Source organism: Protobothrops mucrosquamatus, unplaced genomic scaffold, assembly GCF_001527695.2.
Source record: "Protobothrops mucrosquamatus isolate PMUCROS unplaced genomic scaffold, P.Mucros_1.0 scaffold1115, whole genome shotgun sequence".
In the NCBI taxonomy this organism is placed as follows: domain Eukaryota; kingdom Metazoa; phylum Chordata; class Lepidosauria; order Squamata; family Viperidae; genus Protobothrops; species Protobothrops mucrosquamatus.
Genome location: NW_015387334.1, coordinates 107,562 through 119,841, shown reverse-complemented (window position 1 = coordinate 119,841; position 12,280 = coordinate 107,562). Strand labels below are relative to the sequence as shown.

Here is a 12,280-nt window from a genome sequence, read left to right as displayed (position 1 = left end):
GTTGACTTCTCTAAAGGAATATATGTGGAATATGCCCTTATATGTATATATGTGGGCTGCTTGGGCTGCTTGCACATTAGGCAGCTATGTTGACCCCTAAGCCACAGGCTCTTTCTCACTTTGTCAGCTGTATCAGGGAGGGAAGAGACAGGGTAGGAGATATGTCTTGAGTGTTTTTTGATGCACCCTGTCGGCCCAAATATGTATCAGCCCAATCTAGGGCTATCCACAGGCAGCAGTCGCTATGGGACATCATAAATGATAATACAGCTGCCTAACGTGCAAGCAGCCAGGTTCGAATCTCAGAAGGGTATGGGTGGCTGATGAGAGCTAATTAGCTCAAAATAGCTATATCAGTCTCCCTAACTCTTTGTTAGCAATCCAAAAATTTAGCGTATAAATGATGTCGCAGTAGCGACTGCTGCCTGTGGATAGCCCTAGATTGAGCTGATACAGGCAAAAGATTTCTTCTTCCCATATTTGGGCCGACAGGGTGCATTAAAAAAAACCCACTCAAGACATATCTCCTCCCCTATCTCTTCCCTCCCTGATACAGCTGTATGTATGTATATATATATATATATATATATATGTATGTATGTATGTATATATATTATGTGTACATTTAATGCAACTATTAATGCAATCTGCAGAGAACACTAACAGTATGAGAATCTCCTGTGAAAATTATTGTTTATTTTTTCAAGAGCCAAAATAAAATAGCTGCTATGCTAGATTGCTAGTTGTTTATTTTTAATCTTCATGTGAATGTTAAATTACAATGACAATAATTTCAGTACAACCTATGAAAATGTTTTTGAAAATTAATTTTCTGATATTAGTGGAACCTTAGTGTTGCATTATATATTGTACAACATCAACTGATTTACATCATGAATGAGACTCAAAATGTGACAAATTAAAAAACTAGTTCAATCAATCTCTTGTCTTAATACTAATCTAGTTGAAAGAAGATTAATTTACAATATTGCATGCTCATAAACATCTAAACCATTGAATGGAAAGATTAAAGTGCTATGTCTTCCTGAAGCTTTCAACTATTTATTGCTTTGTATGTATTTACTACTGTTAATACCAAACAAATAATCCACCACGCTATGTATAAATTCTCCCCATACACAACACAAAAAATGAACATTGTAGTCTGATTGACACCATGAAAATTGCATTTTGCCAGACGTCAATCTGAATATCATGGAGGGTGCAAGATTGTCATCTGGTAAAATGCAGTCAATATCTACAGAATCAGGCTTATATAGCTTGAAAATTTTGAAGACCTTAAAAATTAAGGTTTAATTCTGGTATAAGAGATTAAAACTATTACACTTTATTTTCTGTCTTAGAGAAATTCAGTAGACAAGATAATGTTCTGAAGGTAATTGTGATCACCTCTTTTTCTTTAGGATTTTGGAGATGATGGGTCCCTATATATTACTAAAATTACTACAACTCACATGGGGAATTATAGCTGCTATGCAGATGGCTATGATAAAATCTATCAGACTCATATTCTTCAAGTGAATGGTAAGAAAAATATTTTTCTACTAAGCTGGGTGCTAAATAGAGTGAAATTTAAATTTAAAATGAAAGCCTGAATTTCTTAATTGTAGTGTAAAAAAGAGACATGGATAGTAAGTTTTCATTAATAATTTCTATTACAATTTGCATAAAATATGATTTAGTTAGTACATGTAGCATTTTTAAAACAACTAATACTTACTGAAAAAAAGAAAGGAAGATTACACAGTTTATTTACTAGGTACCTTGAGTTTTTAACACAGAAAGCAATATTCTTTCTTAGTATAAAATATGTAAGATTATAGATATTAATGAAAAAGAGTGGCCTTGGATAATAAGTTAATCACGTGATTGCATTGTCCATGAACAATCTGTTTATGGCCCTGATGGTTTTTTAAAAATACTACATGCTTTATACATTAAACATATCTTGTATTAAAGAAAAATGGAACTTATAGTAACAATACTAGCTATTGTAACTTAAAAGCACTGGATATATTCTATGTTAAGACTAATGTTTAGATTAGAATATAAAAATCTTTCACAGAAGATAACATTATCTAATCTGAATATTAGTTTTCTAGCAAAACAATCAGAATCACGATAATTTCTTATAAAGACAGGAAGCAATCAAGAGTCATTGCTAAGAATGCTAAGAAGAGGATGTCCTTACTTCTATTTAGATCAAAGGAGCAAACTCATTAATCTTCTTGTATGCCCCCCAAATTGTTGTTGTATGACAAATAATACAAAGGTAACCAGATTGTAATTTATATTATTACTATTCATGAATGGGTTTAGTACTTTTCTAAAACAATTTGCATATTGAAGATTTTTTTAAAAAGATTTATATATTGAGCTAAAATGGAAGCTAAGAAGATCAATGCATTTTTCAGATAAAGCAAGGTGATTAAATGGTTCATAGTTTTGCTATTCAGGCTCTGAAGACAGACAAGTAAGTCCAATGGAAATGATTAATTAATGTGGTGACATTTGTATAACCAAAGAATCAATAGAAGGTTGAAGAGTGAATAAGGTTAAGTTGATCTTTTATATCTAATATGCTGTGAATCAGCAACCATTTTATGCTTTTAAATACTAATATTTTATTTTACTGTTTTTGGATTTTCCCCTCTGCACTATAACTTTATATTCTCTTATATCTCAGTGTGAGGTTAAGTACTTGTATTTTTGTGATGAGTTAAAATATTGAATGAAATATTAACTTTTCAGCAAGTATATGTATGTGAACAATGATAACATACATGAGAGATAAAAAAGTGCCAATTTAATGTCATTAAATATTAATGTTAAATCTGATAACAACAAAAACAGCAGAAATGTGGAATTTACCCAGAGCGATCCTCTACCTTCCATATACATGGAGGTTAATGGTAATGATGAGAGATAATGCAAAGGTAAGCTGTAAAGGGATTTTTTCTCATTGATTTCTTCTCAGCACAGGCTTTGCTTATCACTTCATCATATTGACATACAAGTGAAAGGGTTATTGAATCAAAGTGGCTCACTGCATCAAAAGCATTGATAAACAGTATTTCTTATACTCTGGTACTAAAATAGAATCAATCCAGCCAGGCAATTTATAGCCTCCAAGCAATATTAACCTCAACTTGGAACGAAAAGATTCTTCATAATTACTCTTCTAAGAAAGAGAACCATAATTAGGAAGATGGATCCTTGTCTCCCATCCCTCTTTTCTGTAAAGCAAAAGAAGAAGGTTTGCTTTTTGCCTTACTTGGCATACTGTCAGACTCTAAATATAGTTTTCTATATTTACTGATAGACAGTCAGTGAGCTGCAGTAACAATAAATCACAGAGAATGAATGTAATTATTACCCTCATTCTTCAAATGTTATACATTTATACAAACTAACTCTCTGCTGTATTCATGATGGGTTGGGAATAAGCACACCTTCTACATGGGATGAGTGACCTAAAGGTGTAAAGATAATAGGCTCTCCCTGAAACTTAGTGGGTGATTGATTATCATAGATTATGTTGTATGCTGCCCAACACAGAATAGAAAGGAATGAGGGATACTCTTCAGCTCAGCACTACCAGAAATTCATTCTATACTTCTTTGTGGCAGTGTTTTGTTTTGCAGCTGTATCACACTATTGGCTTAAGTTCAATTTGTGATTCATTAAGTTAAGACATATATATTTTGTTTTGCAGGTCCCACTTCTGCCAGACTACACTCATGGTTTTTTTTAATTTTCCTTACCAAAATTGAAATTTTCCCTACTGAGATTTACCTGGCAAGGCCTTATTCATCATTCCATCTTGTCAAGACTCTCTCGATTCTTTCTGTTCTACTGCATCCCCTACATCTTCTTGTCATCTATTAATTCTGTAATCCTAATTTATAACCCCCAAATCAAAGTTATTTATGAATATATTGAACAATACCTTAGAAATGAACCTTACATATTTTCCTTCCAGATAACCTGAACCCATTGATGTATGCTTGTTGGATTAGATTATTCAACCAATCCACTATCCATGTAATGACCGAATAGCCCACTTCTTTGGAGATACAATCAATTTCCAGTTCCTGATACCAGTCCTCTCTTCCATGATTTTCAATGTTCACAGATATAATTTTCAAGATGCTATCTGCAGGCTTCGTCTAGTTTCTTAATAATTGATTTAGTCCTGAATACTTGAAGTTGATCATAATAAGCATCTTTAACTATCTCATTGTTCTTTTGTTGCCAATCCATCCATTTTTTCTACCTATTTCTTTGGAACATATTTTGCATTCAGAGAGGAGACTAAAACAAAACTTCTGAGAAAAATTCCTCTTTATTCCTAACATGTTATCATCCTACCATTCTACAATAGCAGGGCTGTCTCATCCATTTCTTCCTCTTTTTACTGACATAGCCAAGGTAACCTTTACAATTCATTTTAGCTTTCCATGCCAGCCTAAATTCCATCAGTGTTTTAGACTTTCTGACCATTTATAAACAGATATTATTGCCTGGTACCTTTCCCTGGTGAGAACACTATATTCTATATTCATTTAGCTCAGGCAAGCACTGTCTGTAGCCACAATCAGAACAGAGCTGGAAGGGACCTTGGAGGTCTTCTAGTCCAGCCCCCTGCTCAAGCAGGAGACCTTATACCATTTCAGATAAATGGCTGTCCAGTCTCTTCTTAAAAACCTCTAATCATAAAGCACCCACAACATCTGAAGGCAAGCTGTTCCACTGGTTAATTGTCCTCACTGGTAGGAAGTTTCTCCTTAATTCCAGGTTGTTTCTCTCCTTGATTAGTTTCTATCCATTGTTTCTTGTCTTGCCTTCTGGTGCTTTGGAAAATAAATTGTTCCCCTCTTCCTTGTGGCAGCCTCTCAAATACTGGAATATTGTTGTTCTGTCCTTACTACATGTTACTGTGTGTGCAGCTTGACATGCAGCTAAACCCACCTATCCTTCAATAAAACAGAATGTGTGAGTAGATCTGAATGCTTTATTAAAGGAACAGGACGGGTGAAACTGGGAAAAAATAGAAATACATGTAATAAAAATCCAAATACAAAATAGGCAATATTGCTGCTAAACATAACAATTAACAAATATAGCTAAATCTAAATCTCACCAGCGATGCTATGTGTATGGAATGTGGATTTTGTCCTCAGATAACCCTGTGCCACAGATTAGGCTAGATTCTTCCTGGTGCTTCTGCTTCCCTCCAAATGCTAAAGGAAATGGAGTCTGGTTTCCCAGCATCCACTTGTTCTGGGAATGAGGGTTCATGGGTAAAGGGGTTGGGTTAGCTTCAAAATAGACAGCTGCTATCGTGTCCCCCCCTTAATCCTTTTTTTCTCTAGACTGGCCATACCCAAATCCTGCAACTTTTCTTCATATGTTTTTGTCCCTAGTTGTTCTTCTTTGCACTTTTTCCAAAGCCTCAACATCTCTTTTGAAATGTGGTGACCAAAACTGTATGCAGTATTCCAGGTGTGGCCTTATAAACCAGTACTAATGCTTCACATGATTTTGATTCTGTGCTTCTATTTATACAACCAAGGATTGTATTAGCTTTTTTGGCTGCTGCCGTACACTGTTGGCTCATGTTTAAGTGATTGTCTACTAGGACTCCAAGGTCCCTGTCACAGTTACTGTTTTTGAGCCAGGTTTCACCTAATCTGTACTTGTACCTTTGGTTTTTCCTGCCTAAGTGTAAAACCTTGTTTTACTCCACATTAAATTTCATTTTGTTGGATAGGGCTGATTGTTCAAGTCTGTCAAGATCTTTTTGGATCCTAAGCTTGTCTTCTGGGGTGTATACCTGTCAGCTTAGTGTCAGCAGATTTGATGAGTTCCCCTTCTATTCTCTCATCTAAGTCATTTATTGAAGAGTACTGGGCCTAAGATAGAACATTTCCTAAACAGCGCCTGATGTTTTCTTCCTCATTGGATTTGTGTACAATTATACTTCTAGTATTTTATTTTTGTGATGTTCTGAACTTTCCCCCATCCCTTTTGAACAAAGGCTTTCCATCAGTGGTATCTTGTCTAAAACTCCTCTTAGCATTTTGAAATTGGCTGACTTGAAATTTAGTGTGCATGTATAATTATCATCCAATATCTCATTCTATAATATCATGAAGTACAAGATAAGACAATCATTTCCACAAGGTACTTACTGCTTTTAACTCTTCAACGGTCACTTCCCAATTAGTTAGAATCCGATTTAGGAAAACCAATTCATTTGTCTCTTTTCCAGCCTTCTGAAAAATGAAATGTTTAGCAAAACCACTGAGGAGTTCTGGGGTTCTTGCAGTCATGGCTAATTCATTTGCCAACAGAGGTACAATTATTTGAAATCTTACAAAATCTATACTGTAACCTAGTGTAGAAAAGACATTATCCAGATTTTTTCCCCCAGGCTTGATAGTCTGTAATAAATCAGTGCAATGATAAAGCTGAAAACCAGGAAAATTAGCCTCCTATTCAACATTCAAAAGTTATAATTTTGATTAGTTAAAATCTGGGGTTCATTCTATCCATTAAAAATTCTTAATAAATGAAAGATCTATAGAATAGTACTTAAAATAATTCAGAAATAGCATAGGTATACTCTATGTAAATATATGAATCATGAAGTAATATTCATTTTTACAGTTTTTACGGTTGCCCATAAATGGCCTATAAATTTTTATGTACGAAGTTAATTTTTATCAGATACTTAAAACTTAATATATTTACATCTACAAAAGAAGAAACTTCCTTTGGAATAATTATTCCAAGATATTTAAAGAAATTAAGCCATAAACCTCCCTCCCTAAAGATAAAGATTTAGACCTATAGAAAATAAATGAGATTTATTCCAGTTAACTGAATAACCTGCCCAATTAACTGAATAACCTGATACATAAAGCACTGCATTATATCAACACTATATCACCATATTCCAACTATGTTTGGTATAGAAAAATAAAATTGTGAAGCTGGGAGGAACCACAAAAGTCATCTTGTCAAACTCTCTACCATATGCAGGAAAACCATTTAAATCATTCTTGAGAGGTAGATGTACATCTTATTCTTAAAATCTTCCAAAGACATACAATTCACTCATTCTATGGCTAGAATGTTCTATTGCATAGACAATAATGCGTATCAATCAAACATACTGTATGTTACCATATAGTAACAATTTAGATTTAGCCATTGTTTAACCTGAATTTATTCAGACAAAATGTTATATACTGGCCTACTTCGAAGGGTCAGAACAGTTTAAAATACATTATCAATAAAACTATTATATAATTAAAAATAATTTCTAATAAGTGGGAAGGAAGGCAGCCTAGGTCCACTATCCATACTAATGGTTCCTCAGAACAGAATGTCTTCATTATAAAAGATGAGTAAGGATTCTCACATCTAAGGCAGTAAGGTGTTCCATGATGTATTGTCCTTTGTCTAATAAATATTATGTTAAATATATTAGGACTTAAAAGACGTCCCTAATGAATTTCATGATACATCTTCATAGATGAACATTAGTAATAACATTAGCAAAGAAAATAAAGTAGTGCATGTTGATTTAAGCAAAAAAAGGAGAAAACTTTGCCACATTTTAGCTAGAGTTGTTTAAAAAATTGCCACTACACCACACAAAAAATGTTTTTGACATTCAATTTTTGCATGTCATTTAATCAAAGGATCCACTTTTACCAAAAAAAAAGCAACAAAAGTTTTAAGATTTTTGTCCTTACATATATATATATATATATATATATATATTCTGTAGATACATTATTTGGATTTATGGCAAACATTGTTACACACACATATCCAGAATATTATTACAAGCTTATGCTTCATGTAAAAATAAAAGTAATTGTGGAAATGATGAAAATAATATCAGTGCCGCTAATCACAAAGGAAATAATCAACAGAGAGATATATTAGAACTTGTAACTTATTAGCCAAATAAATAATTTACCCACAAAAAGCAAAACAAAATCAATCCATATGACTATCTCATCCAGTCATTGAAGTCAGTTAAGAGTATCAGCATACTCAACCATTTAATTTCAGTTCCCCAAAACACTTGCATTGATGATGTTTCCAAGTAAATGCCTGCAATTCAAACATGAAGCTCAGAGAATGTAATGATGCAAAGATTCAAAACTTAAATAACAAATTGGAGATGGATGGGAATTAAGGAACTTTTCAGCACATGATAGCCTGTACCATAGGATCTAAAGCTTTTATGACTCACAGTGTAAAGTCCCTTTATATACTTGAAAAGAAATAGTAAATCATATCAAGCAAACATTGGGAATGAGAAAAGGACCTAGAAAATTACTAGCCTCTTGTGTAAAATAATTGCCACAATGTAACAATATTTTCTCTTGTTAAGGATGCATAAGATAAAATTATTTTGAGTAAAAAAATTCAATATATTTTAAATTTTCACTCACTATTGTATATAATATTGAACATAACCAGGTAAGAAGCTAGATTACACATGGCAACTCTCCCGATCTATGTCGTTATCCCAATGAGTGGTACAAGAGATAACCATTTTCATAATATTCAGAAATGTATTGTTGTTGGGACTATTATATTAGTATTGCAAAAATACAGATTGCATTTATTTAGGAACACTGTAACAACAACAAACAAACACAGAGACTCTAATAATGTTTCACTAGGCCAGATTTTAACCAGAGATTCTTCCTTTCAAATAAAGAAAAAAATTAAGTTACAGTAATTCCTAATTAGATTAATAGTAAAAAACAAATAATTGTTTAGTCAAATAAACAAAGTAAGTCTTCCTTTCTGAAGATAAAATTAATGAAAGATTAGGTCTTGTAGCTTACCTATTTTATCAACCTATTTTAATACTTTAGTTTGAGCTGCTTTCAAATTAGGATTTATTAAATATTAGAAGCAGAATATCATTCCATTGTTCTTAAATTTTATAAGGGAGGATTGTGTTTGCAAAAAAGAATAACATAAAACCATTAATTTAAATTTTAAGAATAGCAGCTTTCCATTTCCCAAACTATTAATTTCCTTTCTTGGAATCTTAATTAATAACTCTTCAGTGTATCTCCCTTATAAAATACAAATTGTCTACAGTCATTCAGTATGATTGACATCTACAATATGTTTTCTCTCCATTCTTGCACATGGAATTGAGTGAAACAATCTGTCAGAACATAATTAAACTGAACTATTAAAAAAACACTTAAATTAAGTATTAAAATATAAAGGAACACTATACTATAAAAACAATGAAATTTAATTATGCAACTATATTCCTGATTATGTAAAACACATGTGGTTGAATGATTTATTTTATATTTGTAGTTTAACTAATGTATTCTCATATATACTGTACTTCTTTCATTAACTTAGTTGAATATAGCAGAAAAATATTTATCATAAGAATAGCTTAATATACACAGGCAGTTATCTACTGTCACATGATCAGAATTTGGTTGTTTGATATTGAGCATATATTTACAATGTTTACAGTTTCCTGGGGTCATGTGATCACCAGTTATAACCTTTCCAGCTTCCGGCAAACAAAGTCAATAAGGAAAGCTGGATTTGCTTAATGATAGCATGATTCATTTAATAACTGCAATGATTTCCCTAATAACCATGGCAAAAAGATGGCAAAGTTGAGCACAACTCATTTAACAATCACTTTGCTTACCAACAGAAATTCTGTTTTCAGTTGTCGTAAGTCAATGATTACCTGTATTGCCAATTTAGCGATGAAAGATGAAATGGCAAGGAAAACATTTAATGCTACCTTAGGACTTGTCTGTAATTGCTCTGCAAATGACCACTTCCCTGTTTGAAACTTCTAGACCAGGGGTGTCAAACTGCCAGCCCATGGGCCGGACGCATCATCGGGAAACCACGCCTACCCTATTGCCAGCAATGGCAAAAAAGTTCCGATACATTGTGCAACGTCACGTGATATCACGAGTTTGACATATCTGTTCTAGACAGTGAAACAAGGTCATTGCCTGACAGTTAATAAGAACTTCTAAAATCAACATGATTTTGATATTTTAAAAATTATCATTTTATATATTACTGGGATACATCAAAATAATTTCATTTTAAAAACTATTAAAGCTGAACCAATTTCCTGTAAACAGAAAATTTCTGAAAATTCTGTTTCACATACATAGTATTAATTATGCATCTTTTATCATTCATATTGTCACCTGTCAACAACTGAGTTACAAGATGGAATTGGAGTAATGAATGCATTTTTATTTGTTTAAAGCAAAATAAATATACGAGAATTAGGAAATTGCAAAATTGTGCTCACGTATGATTATACTAAAGTTTTTAAAGAAATTTTAGTGAAATTTATTGTTTATTGTTTAATAAATGTATCTTTAAAAATCCTACCTCAGCAATAATAAAAAATGGTAAACAAAACTGCTTTCTAGTATAAGTTACAATTTTGCTTTCTATAGGTCAATAAAAGTTAGTTTAAAAGGAGTTTAAAAGTGACAATAAATATTTGAGGTAATGTATGCACAGATAATGTAGTTCTGCTTATAAGCAAACCTGAGATATTTACTAATGTGAGTAGCCTCTATAAATATTTGATCAATTTTCCAATTAAAATTATACCTAGTTATGAAAGGAAGAGATTAAATACAGAAAATAAAAATTAACTGCAGAACATCAGGAACATCTTTAACTCCCTGGTGATATCTAGGTTTTTCAAATGAAATTACTGTAGTATTAATTGCAACAAACATTTTCAACAAGTAAAACAATTTATGGCATATGGATTCAATTAATAACATTGTATCTTAATAGAATGTCTATGATAAAAATAAATGTTCTGCTAGAAACTAGTAGTGACTTTTCAGTGATAACACTGAAAATCCCCATTCTCATCCCTAAGAGTGGTATGTGTCTTCCTCAGGCCCTGGTCTTCTACCAGAGACCTTGGAGTTTGAGGGATCTGAACATATCTTAGCTGTTCCTAGGACTGCAGTCTTTTGGATAGCTTTGATGTTGTTCCTGGGATCTATTAGAGCTACTCTCACAATTTAGGAATCACAGCTCTAAGTGCTCCTACTAGTACTGGGGCCATACAGGCTTTTACTTTCCATATCCTTTCCAGTTTCACCTACAGATCCTGGTACTTTTCCAGCTTTTGATGTTTCTTATGATGTCATCTCTTGGCACCTCTATATCTATCATCACTGCTGTCTTCTGTTCTTTGTCTACTAACATGATGTCTAGTATGGTAGACTCCTGCTTCTATGGATATGGTGGCTAACCCCTGTTTTGTGCTGCTGTGATCAGTGCCTCAATGCATTCCATTAGTCCACTCTTTCCAGCCACTGCAGAGAGTGGTAAGGATGGCTGAAAAGATTATTGGCAGTTCCCTCCCTCCCATCCAGGACATAGCATATAAGCATTGTTTGAGCAGTGTCCGCAAGTTTGTCTGGGATACAACACATACTCTTCACGACCTGTTTTCTTTGTTACCTTCTGGGAGGAGGCTTTGTGGTATACAAAGCAGAACATCCAGATTCAGTTCACAGATTTGTTCCATACAGTATTAACCTTGTAAACTCTAAAGCTTCCTCCTTCTGTTATGTATTCAAGATGGACAATTAATATTTATATGTTACTTATATGTAAGGGTGTAGGTCTATACATATGTATAGACGCGGTGGCGGCCTGACGGCCCGACGCAGCGGCGGCCTAGTGGCCCAACGCGGTGGCGGCTCGGCGGTCTGAGGAAGATCTGCGGCCCGGGGCTGTGGCGACCTAGCAGCCCGACGCGGCGGCGGCTTATTTCCCTTCCCTCTTTATGGGGCTCAAAAGACCTGGGAATTTTACCGCCTTTCCTCAATCCATCTTGCCCCCGATTAAGACTGCCACCACGAGGACTTTCTCCCCTCCCCTACTTTGCTGTTGGACCTCCGATATGACTGTGGACTGTATTCGAGGAGGGAACTGCTGGCCCTGCGCGACTCCCCCATCGCGCAGGCATGGCCCAATACCATTCTAAGGGTCGGCCTTGATGAATGGGTCTGGAACCCCGAGAGGTGGCACTCAGCGACAGCACTGAGGGAACTAAGAAGAAGGAAATTACGGGTCTTCTTAGTGGGGTGTTTTACTAAATTTTTAGGGGGTTCGGGGTTGGCCCGAGAGGAACTAGGGGAGTCCTCTCTGAGGCCAAGGCCGGTCCTGTCTGGGGGGC

General features: G+C 34.2%; 1 protein-coding gene across 1 annotated transcript in view; it reads left to right on the top strand.

Moving 5' to 3' along the window:
- Positions 1–12,280, top strand: part of FSTL5 (follistatin like 5) — a 340,144-nt gene that overhangs the window by 247,742 nt on the left and 80,122 nt on the right. The window contains 1 exon segment of the mRNA XM_015820299.1: positions 1,425–1,545. Coding sequence (XP_015675785.1) covers positions 1,425–1,545 — 121 coding nt within the window.